General features: G+C 34.2%; 1 protein-coding gene across 1 annotated transcript; it reads right to left on the bottom strand.

Annotated features, from left to right (window-relative positions):
• Window positions 1–401: 401 nt before the first annotated feature.
• Window positions 402–2,332, bottom strand: LOC120218782 (40S ribosomal protein S3-3-like). The gene is made up of 6 exons (XM_039215671.1): window positions 2,209–2,332; window positions 1,970–2,117; window positions 1,709–1,880; window positions 1,038–1,092; window positions 834–965; window positions 402–745 (listed from the first exon to the last, which is right to left on the bottom strand). The coding sequence occupies exons 1-6, from the start codon at window positions 2,239–2,241 to the stop codon at window positions 572–574; spliced, it is 714 nt and encodes a 237-aa protein (XP_039071602.1). The 5' UTR covers window positions 2,242–2,332; the 3' UTR covers window positions 402–571.
• Between the last annotated feature and the right edge of the window lie 12,705 nt (window positions 2,333–15,037).

Genomic DNA, 15,037 nt, shown 5'->3' with positions numbered 1-15,037 from the left:
AGCTCGAGTTTTCTGAGCTTTAAACCGAAACAGTTATCATGCACAAAGCAATAGCTTTTATGTATACGATAACGCCAAAGCAATAGCTGCTAAAGTCATTACTTGGAATTGGAATCCGATTTGTCTTTCAACGAGCAAAGTCTTCGTGAATCATATCAATGTATTTGCTTTCTGCATATTATCCCCTTTGTCAACATTATCTACGTTGATTTTTCAATACTAACAGATGAGAGCGAAAGAGTTTTCTCACTTTTTTCCATTTATATTTTCAACATAACTTTGTCGATCATAAACCCAAGATATATTTCCCAATGAAGTTCGCCCTTAAAGAACATGTACAAGATATAGTTATTACTGCTAACATACTGGCAAACTTAAAAACGATATTGTAAATTTCAAGAAAAAAAATACTTGAACAAAAACTAATAACCTTAGTATAACATAATAAGAAAGTACAGAAAACCACAACCTGAACATGTCTTTGGGGACAAATTTCAGCTAAAAAACACTAAGAAACTAGCATAGTCCAAAACTCAAACAGGTGACAATTAGAAGGGTAATCCTCAGAGATTTAAGCCATCACTGGAACCTCAATATCAGTTGGCTCAGGCTCTTCTTTCCTGATAAAAACTTCATCCTCCTTGGGCGGGTGGATTGTGACAAGATCAGGCAATGGAGTTGTAGGACCCTGCTTACCCTTGGGATCCCAGTCAAGCATGATCTTGACCTTTATACCAAGCACCCCCTGTATTAAGAAACCATTGGTAAATTGATCGAAAATGAAGATCGAAAAAGTCACAGAAGGGTAAAGACTAAACAAATCAATTGCAAACCTGTCTCAAAAGAACATGTCTGACAGCAGAGTCAATATATTCGTTGACTGGATGGCCGGAAGAGATCATGTATCCATCCTTGAATTTCATAGATTTGGCTCGCTGAGCTCTTAGCTTTCCACTAACAATAACCTATTGCAAAATCAAACAAATATTATAAATTCTTAAAAGAATTCAAATAAAGAAAAAAGGAAATCTATAAACCTCGCATCCCTTGGCACCACTCTCCATGACAAATCTCAGCACACCATAGCAGGCCCTGAACAAACCATCCCAGATATCAGCTTAAATGCAAAACAAAGAATTATACCAATTTGTGCTCATGAATTCAAAACAAACATGGAAATCAATAAATTACACCAAAATCAAAAAGATGAAATTATGAACAATTATACACCCTCCAAAATGTTACTGTGTGAAAACAAGTGAATTTCTAAAAGAAGATGTTGCGTTGGACTAGTCTTGTCAACTTCCTAAACAAGACCAGTATAGAATTAACCTACTTTGATTTATAGATGACCAAGTATTCAGTCAAAAAGTGTCAACAAACAATGGAAACATTCAATTCGAATATACAAGCAGTAACAATTCAAATGCATCAATTTTGAATAACAATTGATTACATATCGCAATTATAAAGTAAGAATTAAAATGTTTTTGACATTGTTCCTTCCCCTTAAGTTTACTGCAAGAAGACCAAATGTATTTCAGCAGGATAAAGGAAAAGAAGAAATATATTGTATAATTACTTTTGTCACCTCCCGACATAAAAATAGATGACGTTACTTGCACTCCCTAATTAAAACAACTACAGCTTGAACGAACAATAGCAACACACTTCAAATCTGTATGACGCATCTATTTTGAGAATGTACCTGCGGACGGCAAGGCCTCCGAGTAGCTTGTAGCGAAGGGACTCGGCCTGAGCAATAGCACAAAGGCCTCTGTTGTTGACCTTCTCAGCGTAAAGCTCGACACTGTTTTCTGGGAACTTGAATCGCTTCTGAACCACTGAGGTAAGCTCCCTAATCCTCCTACCTTTCTCACCTATAACCCTCAATTACCAAAGTTTAAAACCCTGTACCGAAAAATTAATTAAACCCAATAGAGGAAGCATGGTTTTTATATAAAAATACCGAGAACGTTTTGGGTGCGGGTGGCTCTGATTATGATCTCGGTGCGCATAGGAGTAACTCTTACTTCAACTCCAGAATACCCATCCTCAGCCAATTCTCTGGTCAAAACCTCATTGAGTTCCGCGAAAAAGACTCCATCAGCAACGAACTGAGAGCAGTAGCAAAAAACGAAAACTACTTAAAGAAATGATGAAAAAACGGAATAGTAAATGAAACAAAAGTAGTATAGGCGACGATACCTTTCGCTTTTTGCTGATTTGAGCAGCCGCCATGATTTTTTAGGCTTGAGTGGAGTGGAAAGAAGGAGATAAGAAAATCTGAAGAAGACGGCAGAAGTTATACAAATCCTAGCGAAATGCATAGATTGATTCCTGGCTAGGGTTTTTAGTGGCTTCTTGAGTTTTGGACTCCGTAAATTGGGCTTTGAATGAATACTTATTTAATCAAAGTTAGTAATGATCGGTGTTTCGTGGTGACCACTGATCAAAGCCTGGAAAAAAGCCCTACATCTTTCACACCGCAATGTTGGAAGAGGGCCTAATTTGGACATGCTCCTTTAGCTTAGACCCATTCAGCCTGATATTTGTTGTCTACTACACACTGGAGTTAAATCAGATAAAGCTGCTAAGATAGTTCATAACACATTTTCTGGTTGCCAAATGCTTTCTAACCATGGATGTGCTGCAAATGGGAGGATTCAAGGACGGACAATTAAATTTATGTTAGAGTATACAGACTTAAGAAGTTATATTAGATATATAGGAGTGTAAAATTATAAAATTTCAAGGGGTATAAAATTATAAAATTTCAAGGGGTATAAAATTAGATAATCAATAGAAAATATAAAAAAATACTTAAAATATAAGGGAATTTAAATTTTCCAACCCCACACCCATGTAGGTCCATCCCTGGGAAGATATGGCTGCTTAGTGGGAGTTCGGTTGACTTGGTCATGCTTGATACAAGTGATCAAGTGTTTCTTGCAGGATAGATTTGAGAACAAGGATTTTATTTTGATGTCTACAGTGAGGGTGTTGGCTCATTTTGTGGATGCAAAAAGGAATATGCGTTGGATTCTTTGTGGCCACTTCCATGTTACAATTTTTAACCGGGAAAGTTCAACTTTTGATGGTGCTCAAAACCAATTGTAGGCACCCGTTTTTGTCCGGGTTTTACTTACGTTTATTATTATTATTATTATTGTTATTATTATTATTAGTATTAGTATTATTATATTAACAATTAATTTACATTGCAGGCTCAGATTATATACAAGCCCAAATACAAAGACTCTATAGAATCCCCAAGCCCACTACAAAGGATTACCCAAGACTCGACTCGCACCTGCCCAAAATTAGCAACCCTAAACACATTAGGATTTCTTCTATCCAGCCGTAGTCGCCGTCGACCAGAAGATGGATCGTCCATCACAATGCGTGTGGTATACGCACCCAACGTTTTGACTCCCAATCGGAGCGTGAATCCCACCATTCATCTCCACGCGCTCATGTGCTGCCACCGATCAGTCCCACCGCTGCCGTCGTCAGCAATCCATACCAAACAGTGACAACCATCCATCAACCAAGTCAAAAATCAACAAAATCAGGAAAAAACCAATAAAAATGAAAAGAAATCTAAATGATATCCCGGGGAAATCTTAATATGTCACAAAACTATCTCGGTAGTAGCACAATTTTGCATAAAAAGTCATCACATGCATCACCATAAAAAAGGAGGAGAACCAGAGGGGAGAGGAGTCGGAAAAAAAGAGAGATGAGAGAGATCATTCGGAAAAAATAGAAGAAAAACGCAGAAAAAGAAAGAAATGTCACAAAATCCGACCGTTGGTGGCTTCATCGGAGCAACAGTATTTCGGTATCAGAGGTAAAAATCTTACATTTGGGTAGTTTAGGGTCGATTTTCGGGTGAGGGGAGTTGGCTTCGGGTTTTGGTTGTTTCGAAGGGTAGGTGAAGGAAGAAGGGGGTGTTAGGAAGCTTTGTTGCTTCCCATGACCCCCGATCTACGGTGGTCGGGGAGCCCTTGGTGCTCCATTCTTCTCGGCGGCGAGAATAGAGAAAAAATAGGCTGAAAAATGGGGGGACAAAAATTATTTTTTGGGTACTTAACCCTATAAAGATGATTTTATATCATCTTCAATACGACATCGTTTGGAAAAGGGAGGGACCGCGTGTTTTGAGGAAAAAGGATAATCACACTTTAGGACCTCTTCATTTGTATTTTATCATTTTAGTCATTAATGAAGCTTTGAGTTATCTTGTTTTAAGCCTCTACTTTTCCAACGTTTACAATTAAGTCACCATCATATTTATTATGCAATGTTTGCTAATATTCAAATATGACCCTATGTTTTCTGATTCTTTTGTTTTAGTCACTATTTAATGTGAATATATTTAGGGTTAATTATTTATTTATCCTTTTATGTTTATGGTTTATTTTATTTCAATCCTTAATATTATTCATGGGTTATTTTCATTTCTGGTACTTGTATTGTCTAATATATTCGATCTTGGCTCTGGTTTGTTTGTAATTATTGTTCGATCCTTTAAGTTTCTGCTATTCCTATTCTGGTCCTTGGAATTTCCAAATACTTATTTTTTGTCAGTTGTATTTTGGATTGTGTTATTCATTTGTTTTTATTTTAGTCCTTTAGGTATGTACATATTTTGCATATTATGAATCTACATGTATTATTCTAAATAAATGTCACTTGTCTTATGTGTTGTAAATATTTTATTCTACATTTACAAATTGTATTTGTTTCCATCTTATTTCTTTATTTAGTGATATGGTATTCGAATAGTTTTCAAGAACAACAATTCGTAGAATGGGCGTGGAAAGCGTCACTTGATCGAAGTGGTGCAATCTGATACTACGTTCAAACAAGATGTGAACTTGAAAGTGCAAATCCTTTTTATGAATTTATAAAAATCATTATATTTTTATGTCATTTTATTTGTTCGATTTTCATTATTATTTTATTTTATATTCATAGTGTAATGTTTTAATTTTATTTCTATTAATCATGTATGTTTTGGAAAAGTAAATCATGATGTATTTTATGCAAATTTTTTATATCAATTTTTTTAATAATTCGAAGATATAATATTCTTTTAAGAATGAGAAATAGTTGATATAGCTTTCCCGACGGAGGATTGTAATTTTCGAGATTTCTTATCAAATTAAATATTTTTCTTTAAATAATTAATTCAAAGTAAATTAATTAAACTTTAATAAAGGGATCATATTTTAACTTTACATTCGATTCATAATTTCCACCATTACGACAACATATAAGCGACTAAGTACCAATTTTGGGCGCTGTGGGGGTGTTAATCCTTCCCCACGTGTAATCGACTCTTAGACCCGTTAAATCGGATTTTTGGTAAACGCATGCCAATTTTTGTCTTAAAAACGATTTTTCCTTAAAATTATTTTAAAAGACGTTTTTAGGTATTAGACCTACCTAACCCAAAGGTCGATGATGACTCCAATTCAATTTAATCCAAATTTAAAATCGTCAAATTTTCGAAATATAGTCATAATTGTTTTCAAAAAAAATGGTTATGACACCAATCTTCTGTTATGACGGAGTTTCTGAATTGCATTGATGATCTGCAGCTTGTTGTTCATGTTCATTCTGGTCCTAAATTCATCTTGGTCAATCAACAGGCAGGCAAGCATTTAAAGAGGAAATTAGATCATTAATGGAATACTCCTTTTCCTCGTGCTGCAGTGAAATTACAGGCTCCAGGCCCCTCTGACCATTGTCCAGCATTGATATGGTTTGAGAAAAATCTTGTACTCACCTCCCGGAGTAGGTTAAATGTGCAACAACATCTGTAGTCATTAAACGAGTTGTTATCTTAAACTTTTTCAGTCGGATCAAATGAAATTTAGATTACAGAATTCTAATAGAAAGGAACAAACGGAAGTTTAGGGCTGTGCAAAAAATTGAAGATGATATACTTGGTAGCGTTAAGGAAGCGGTTAGTATCAGATTGTCTCATGTTTGGTACTTATACTAACAGATCAGATAGAGTTAATTCCCATTTATGTGAAACTATATATATATATATTATATATATATATATATATATATAATATTATTTTGTTTTTGAATAATCTGGGATAAGCGGTTAGTATCAGATTGTCTCATGTTGGTACTTATACTACAGATCAGATAGAGTTAATTCCCATTATGTGAAACTATATATATATATATATATATATATATATATATATATTATTTTGTTTTTGAATAATCTGGGATATCTGTTTAGAACTTTCTTAATCAATTGATAACGCGCATATACTCAAACGCAACTGCTCAAACTAAGAACCTTTAGAGAGAATAACATTTTTTTTACACCTGATGTCACTTGATAGTTCTAAATAATAAAATAATTACATGAATTATATCATGTATTACTTTATATATGTAAACGAACTCTATTAAGTTACAAATGATCCAACTAATGATAATGATGTGGATAACCCCATTGAATACCCTTTTGTTTAATGTAGGATAAAAGAGTGGGAGGCTTTGGACTGGACTTTGTTTTCTTCCTTTTCCAACCTAATTGCTGGAAATGTAGGGAAGGAAGGGAAAAAGTAGATTCCCATTCTCACATGTTGTGTGTTTGTCTTTGGCTTTCAGGCTTTAGTTTCCTAGATTACAGCTACTCACCATAATTATTTAACCTTAAACAACTTCAAATCCTTATTATGTATTTTACATCATTTGGTAACACTGCTCTTCTTTATCCAGCGGAATCCAAAGGGAATTCTTGGAGTTGTTCTGTGGGCCGCCAACCGTAGGATTTGGTACTAACGACGTGATCCAGATTTATTTTTAATTATAGTTGTTGCAATTAATTAAAATTAAACAGACATTAAATCTTTAGATTATGCTAATAATTTCAGAAACGTGTGTCCAACGTCATGTGTGATGCGTATCAGAATAAAAACATTAGAGCATTTCTTTATTCTTTTAAGACATCAAATCCTTTGTATTCGATTCAAACTATACTTATTGGTGTTTCTTTTGAATTAACTTTATTCATATAAAACAATTCTTTTTTTTCTATTTTAAGTTTAAATCGTAAATAAATTTGATAATTTGGATATTTATGATTCGTTTGTTTTATTTTTTATAATTATAATACATATATATATATATATATATATATAATATCATTTCGTTATTATATTTATATTTTATATTTTTAATATCCATTGGGGCTTTAAAAAGTTCACTGTTAATATCTTTTAGGAATTATAATTTTAATCCGATACAACCCTTCTTGTATTTGTAAGTTTTTTTTTTACTTTTATGTGGGAGAGTAAAAAGTGAAAAGAACCTAAGAGGAAAGTGATGGGATAAGAATGGAGAACAGAAGAAGTTCAGTTAGATCCCAAAGACAGAAACTTGGTGGCCCTTGTCATGCTGTTGGGGGTCACTCTTGTGTTTTACACACATCTGTCTGTTTATTTGCAACTCTGTCTCTTTGTTTTAAACTACCCTCATTACAAATACTTTAATATTATTCCTTTAATTACTCAACCAAAGAGATCAACTTACAACTATTATGTTTCTCCTCAATATATATATATTATTAAGTCAAAAGCTCATCATCCCTTATCTGATATATCAGATTCTGTTCAAAAGATTATCTAAAAAGCTGATTTGCCTTCCAGAGCATCTTCACATACATATATGTTGTATGCATGCACCTGATTTCAGTTCTCCACAAAGCATATATTAAACAAAAGGCAATGCCAACACTGATTTTCTCAGCAAAGATCAGATCATGGAGGGGAATAAAAAGAAAAGCTTTGGAGTTTTGATTGAGTTTGGAAAGTTGAAATAAAGGGTTAAAATGGGGAGAGTCTGTTTTCCATCCAAAAGTAGATATGAATTGTTATGCCCGGAGAAAAAATAGAGAGAAAAGGAACAAGGAGAGAAAAGGAACAAGGAGAGAAAGATAGAGAAACGAGAGAATTGATTTTTCATTCAATATTTTGCATAATGTTTCTCTACAAGGTACACGATTTTATATGTTTACAATGGTACTGAGAATCTATGAAATGTCAGGTGGTTGTCCTTGCTAACAAACTCTATCATTCTTTTGCAGATATATTGGGCTTCCTTGTTTGGGCTGATCCAACAGCATCAGGTTCGGCTGATGAGAGTTTTAATCCTTCCCAATGCCTCTCACATGCACCACTGATACAATTCCCCAATTATGCTCATTCAATCCCTAACCTTTGGCCATCAATTCTCAATTCCTCTTTGATTCCTCGTATTTCTTCTTCTCCTACTGTGACAATACCCACCCCTTGAGATTATCCTTGTCCCCAAGGATCAAATGAGGGAAATTGACCTTTGAGAACGGAGAAATCCTCCCAAGTATCATGTGCCTCATCCAAATTTGCCCAACGTACTAAAAGCTGAGTCACTGGTTTATTATCACGATTAACAATACGTATGCCCAATATCTTAGAGGGTTCTATTTTGAACTGACCATCTTCATCTACTGTAGGAGGATTGGTTGTAGATGTCGAGGATTCATCAATACGTTTTTTCATGAGGCTAACATGGAACACTAGGTGCAAACGTGACGTCATAAGTAAGTCTAGACGATATGCAACTTCCTTGATTTTCTCTAAAATCTTGTATGGGCCATAATACTTGGCTGCCAATTTCAGGTTTTTGCGCAAGGCGAGGGAAGTTTTCTTGTAAGGTTGTGATTTGAGGTAAATCTTGTCCCCAACTTCGAATACTCATTCTAATATGTTATTGTCTGCTTGTTGCTTCATTCGATTGCTAGCATATTCCAATTGATGCTTAACTAGCTATCGAATTTCTTCTATGTTATTCATCATTTCACTGATAGTTTGTACTTGAAAGTTTGCGTGTCATACCATAGTTGGGGGTTTATAGCCATATAGAGCCTAGAATAGAATGAGTTGTAGGGTGGTGTGGTAGGTGGTATTGTACCACACCATTCGGCATGAGGCAACCATTTAGCACATTGTTTAGGTTGAAAAAAATAAAGTCCCTTGAGATATTGCACTAAGCATTGATTGACCCGCTCTGTTTGCTCATCTATTTTTTATGGTAAATAGTACTAAATAGAGTTTTAGTTCCCAACTGCTTCATTAGTTCCCTCCAAAAGACACTAGTAAATGTTTTGTCCCTGTCTAAAATGACCATTTTAGGCTGAACATATAGTTCATAGACATTATCCAAGTATAATTTAGCTACATCAACGACATAATAAGGGTGGGACAGTGCCAAGAAATGACTATATTTAGTGAATTTTTCCACCACGACCAGGATACAATTCTTCCTTAGTGATGTAGGCAGTCATTCTATAAATTCCATTGTAATGATCTCCCAGGCTTGGTTAGGAATAGGCAGGGAATGTAACAAGCCAGAATTTGCTATATGTTCAACTTTAGTTTGCTGACAAACTGCACAGGACTTCACATAAGTAGCCATCATAGTCTTAAGTCTAAACCAACAAAAATAAGATTTAATCCCGTGATATGTAGCATGGGCTCCAGAATGACCTCCATGTGAGGAATCATGCATGGTTTGAAGGATTTGTAGTTTAAGACTACTGGTAGTACCAATATAAACCCTGCCATTATATCTGAGGATACCTTTTGAATATTTTCATTTAGTGTCTACAGTGGGACTAACAGCCAGGATTGAAATCTATTCAGTAGCTAGTTTGTCTTCCTTATAACTCTCCTCTACCTCCTGAACCCAACTGGGTATTAGTAAAGTAACTCCCGTAGCATGAAACTAAACTTGAACTTCCCACTGCCTTGATAAGGCATCTGCAACCACATTAGATTTGGCTTTTCTGTACTGAATAGTGTAGTCTAGCCCCAATAGTTTTGGTTAACCCTTTTTTATATATTACGGTAGTTCACTTTTGCTCCAAGAGATACTTCAAGGGTTCATGATCTGTCTTAATAACAAAATAGTTGCCTTCTAAATAATGTCTCCACTTAGAGACTACTAATAAGATAACAAGATATTCTCGTTCATATATGAAAAGAGCAGAGTTTCTAGTGCTCAAAGTCTTTCTAAGATAGGCAATAGGCCTCCTATATTGAGAAAGTACAACACCCATTCCCCCATAACTAGTATTTGTTTCTAAGTAAAAACACTTAGAAAAATCTGGCAATGCCAAGACAGGGGCAAAACACATAGCCCATTTAAGTTCCTCAAAGGCAGTAAAAGCTTCAGGATTCCATTTAAAACAGTCTTTCTTTAGCATTTGTGTCAATGGTTTGCTGATGGTTCCATAGTTTCTGATAAACCTTCTGTAGTAATTAGTTAAACCCAAAAACCCACGCAGTGGCCTTAGGGTTTTAGGCACAGACCAATTCTTCATTGCCATCACCTTGTTAGGATCAATATCCACTCCTGCAGCAGAGATGATGTAGCATAAATACTCCATTTGAGTTTGTCCAAAGAAACATTTGGACAACTTTGCAAATAATTGGTTCGCTTGCAGAACCTCTAAAACCATTTGCAAATGATTAATGTGGTCATTCATAGTGTTGTTGTACACCAGGATGTCATCCAAAAACACCAATACAAATTTTCTAAGGAAAGAACTAAACAAATCATTCATGAGTGCCTGAAATGTAGCAGGAGCATTGGTAAGGCCGAAAGGCATTACCTTGAATTCATAATGGTCTTGATGTGTCCTGAATGATGTCTTGTAAATGTCATATGCTTTAATTATGATTTTCCAGTGACCTGATCTCAGATAAATTTTGGAAAAGTAAATTGTCCCATTCAATTCATCCAATAAATCCTCTACCGCATGAATATGAAATTTATCTTTCATAGTTATAATGTTTAACCGCCTGTAGTCTATACAAAATCTCCAAGTACAATTATTCTTCTTAATAATAGATGAAGAGAGCATGCTAGCGATCTGTCTTTCTACCTCAACATTCTGATTATGAGCAAACCCGTAGGGTCTTAAATTAACAGGTATAGAATCAGGTTTGAGTGGTATGGCATGATCACGACATTTTTTAGGTGGTATGCCTTCAGGTTCAGCAAAATGGCACTGTATTTCTCTAATAGGGGTTGGATTTCAGTAGGAATAGGTTGAGAACTCCCTGTCATACTCATCATAACAATGTGACCCTAAATAGTTAAATTGAAAGCTGTCATTTTCAATAAGGTGGCCCTTGATATCTGTTGTAACATTATAGAAGGTTGATGTCCCGGAATAACAATATGTTCTCCTTGGTGTACAAAACTCAATTCCACATTTTTGAAGTCCATCAAGATTGGACTAAACAATTTTTTAACTATATTTTGATATAACAATTTATGGCAAAATGTTTTTGGACTTGAATTGAATTTATTCAAAGCTTTCAAAGTTTTTCAAAAATAATTCAAAGTCCTTAAAAGTGGATTTGAGCACAAAATGATTTTCACGTACAAGAAGTATCAATATTGTTCTTACAGTATCGATACCTCATGAACGATACTGATAATGTTTATATGGTATCGATACCAAGGTAAGGGAAGTATCGATACTCACTAGGTAGTATCGATACTACCAACAATGCTCAAATTCCAAAATGCAAAAATGGAACCGATGCCCAAAGGAGTATTGATACTACTTTGTATAGTAGTATCGATACCATATGTATAGTATCGATACCATCAGGCCCCAACGGCTAGTAGCGGCTAGTTGATTTAAAAATAACAAAGGTAGTACCGATACCCCCTTTAGGAGTATCGATACCCTCTGTACTGAGCAGTTTTATTTTACAGAGATTTCATCCCCAAATGGCTAGAAATCATCCCCAACGGCTAGAAACAACCACATCTTTATTCCAATATATGAATACAAGATCAAGACACTTGAAGAAGGGTTAGAACACCTATCCAAGCAATCAAACACAAGAGAAAAGTTTTTCAATCTTATATTATCTCTCTTGTAAATATTTGTGTTTTTGGTGAGCTAAATTTGTAAATACCCTACCTTTGAGAGGTTTTATTGTTTACTTCTTTTTACCTTCTGTAAAAAAGGATTGGTTCTATCTTAACCAAGAGAAAAGATAGGGAGTGTAAAGGTTATCTCTTTATCCTTGAAAAAAAAACAAATTAGTGAATTTGTTAGAATATCCTTACTGAGGAGCTAAGGTAGTGGAGGTAGACTTAGTTGAGAAGCCGAACCACTATAAATCCTTGTGCCAAATTTCTCTATCTTTTACTCTCCTTACTCCCTAATCAAATCTTTGTCAATTCACCCCCTTGCAACTCTTTCGGTTGTCAATTCGAGCTTCTACAAATCCCAACAATTTGTATCAGAGCTTGACTTATTAGAAGGTTTAACAACCTTGAGACGGTCCTTGAAGAAGCTCTACCGATTCCCAACCCAACCGACATAAAGATGGCTTCAACCTCCGGTGTCTATTACATTGAAGACTCACAACCGATCAACAAGACACCCTACTTCAATGGAGCAAATTATGCCTATTGGAAGATTATGATGATACTCTTCATTCAAGCCAATGATTTAGGAGTTTTGAACTCAATCATGAAGGGTTACTCTACTTCACCCGGTGAGATTGGCGATTAGAGTGATGAAGAGAAGAAAAAGTTACAACTCAATGATAAGGCTATGCACATCCTCTTTTGTCCATTAGGCCCGGATGAATATGGAAAAGTCTCCTCTTGTTCCAATGCCAATGAGATATGGTATAACTCCAAGTCACTCATAAAGGAACCGATGAAGTGAGGGAAACCAAGATAAGTCTTCTCAACCATAGCTACGAAAATTTTAAGATGAAACCCGATGAAGACATCAAAGCTATGACAGATAGATTTTCGTGATTGTCAACGGTCTCAACGAATTTGGAGAAATAATCCCTAATGAGAAGCTTGTGAGGAAGATGATATACTATCTTCCAAAGTCTTAGGAATCAAATAAAACAACGATTATCAAAGCTAAAAACCTAAAATCTCTCACTCTCGATGAGCTTATTGGTTCTCTTCTAACTCATGAGTTGATGGTGAAGGAAGAGGAAGATGATGACGAAAAGAAAGACAAGAAGAATAACGAAAAGAAGAAGGAGGTGGGCATTGCCTTTAAATCCACCAATGAGAGCAATCAAGATTCAAATGAAGGGGTGGATGAAGACGATGATGATGATGATGAAGAGATGGTCAAGCTCTTCAAAAGATTCAAGAGATTCATGATTTCCAAGGAAGTGAAGCATGAATCAAGCAAAAATAAGAGTCTCCCGATGTGCTTCAATTTTTAAATAACGGGGTATGTCAGTATGAATGTCCCCTCCTAAGGAAAAATAGATCATCAAAGAAAAAGGCATTTGTGGCAGCTTGGAGTGATGAAGATAACTCCAATGATGAAGATGAAGTAGTCAACCTATGCCTTATGGCCATCAAAGAAGATTTAATGGTATCTTCTAACTCAAATGATTTAAATTCACATTCTTTTGATGAGTTACAAGATGCTTATAATGAGTTGTATTTAGAATTTAAGACCATGAATTCTAAATATAAGAAATTAATTTCAAAACTTAAAGTTGAAAATGATTTGGTTTTGAAAGCAAAAGTTGATTTTGAAAATCAAAATGAAATTTTGAAAAATGATTTAGATCTTTCAAAAGTCAAAATCAATGATTTAGAAAAAGAAAATTTTGATTTGAAATATAAGCATGAAATCTTAACAAAATAAAAATAATTAATTTCTAAAAAAACTCATTATGTTTAAAAATGGAAAAATGCTCACATTGCCATTTTTATTGTCATTTGGAACGTACTTGTCCCATAAAGAAAAGAAAATCTTTTAAAATTAGACAAGTATGGGTTCCTAAGGGAACAAGGGGCATTGAAACTAACGTTCAAGGATCCAAAGCAATTTGGATACCAAAATCTACTTAAATGTCTCTTGTAGGTGTGTGGGAGCAATGGTGATTAAAATGAAGAAACCAAGATGCTCTAGCCACACTTAAAAATGAATGGGTAACCTCTAAGCTTAAAAGCTTTTTAATTTTGCATAATTGGTTGCTCATTTGTTTCTTTGGCATGCATGAGTTTTGATCTTAAATGGTTATGTTTGTTTTTCATCTCATGTATATTAAAAAGGTGTTATGATGAACAGTTTAATTTTTTAACATTTTTCATAATTTTTAGTTCATCATAATGAATTTTGGTCAAAATTGGTTTTAAATGCAAATGATATCTCTCTAACAATTGATATCAATTTTTCAAATTCTTTGATTTTATAAATTTTAATTTTTGACCTAAATTTTAAATGATTATGTATGTGGTTTAAAATACAAATGATATCTCTCTAACAATTGATATCGAAATTTTCAAATGCATAACATTTTTGGAAAGCTTTATGCATATGCACTTAATTTCAATTTGGTATTGCATAAAGTATTTTAGACTTGGATATATTGAATTTCATGTGCTACTAACATGTTTGTTATTCTTTGTTGAAATTCAATTTTGTTTGAGTGTCAAGCTTTTAAAGTAATTTTTTGTTTGGAATGCAATTTTTGAGGGGGGCTTTTTGATTTTTCAAATGTTTTTAATATCAAGTTTATCACTTACTCTCCAAATGTTATTTTAGAACTTTAAAGTTGAATTATTTTTCATATAACAAAAAGGTGGAGAAGTATGGTTTGAAAAATTTAATTTCTTAATAAAAAAGGGGGTGCTAAACATTTTCATATTTTTCCAACTTTTGGTATCTTTTTCATTAAATATTTTATTAAGGGGGAGTTTTGCCAAAAATAATTTTTCAAATGTTTTGTTATATCAAAAAGGGAGAGATTGTTGAACTATATTTTGATATAATAATTTATGGCAAAATGTTTTTAGACTTGAATTGAATTTATTCAAAGCTTCAAAGTTTTTCAAATATAATTCAAAATCATTAAAAGTGGATTTTAGCACAAAATGACTTTCATGTACAAGAAGTATCGATATTGTTCTTATAGTATCGATACCTCATGAACAATAT

This window comes from Hibiscus syriacus, unplaced genomic scaffold, assembly GCF_006381635.1.
Source record: "Hibiscus syriacus cultivar Baekdansim isolate YM2019G1 unplaced genomic scaffold, ASM638163v2 tig00110201_pilon, whole genome shotgun sequence".
In the NCBI taxonomy this organism is placed as follows: Eukaryota; Viridiplantae; Streptophyta; class Magnoliopsida; order Malvales; family Malvaceae; genus Hibiscus; species Hibiscus syriacus.
This window is presented reverse-complemented; position numbering and strand designations above follow the sequence as displayed.

Coding starts and splice junctions, on each gene's coding strand:
- LOC120218782 (XM_039215671.1), bottom strand. CDS start 2,241: ATGGCGGCTGCTCAAATCAGCAAAAAGCGAAAG. Junction 1,093..1,708: donor GGAGGCCTTGCCGTCCGCAG/GTACATTCTCAA, acceptor TGGTTTGTTCAG/GGCCTGCTATGGTGTGCTGA. Junction 966..1,037: donor GTGGTGCCAAGGGATGCGAG/GTTTATAGATTT, acceptor ATTTTGCAATAG/GTTATTGTTAGTGGAAAGCT.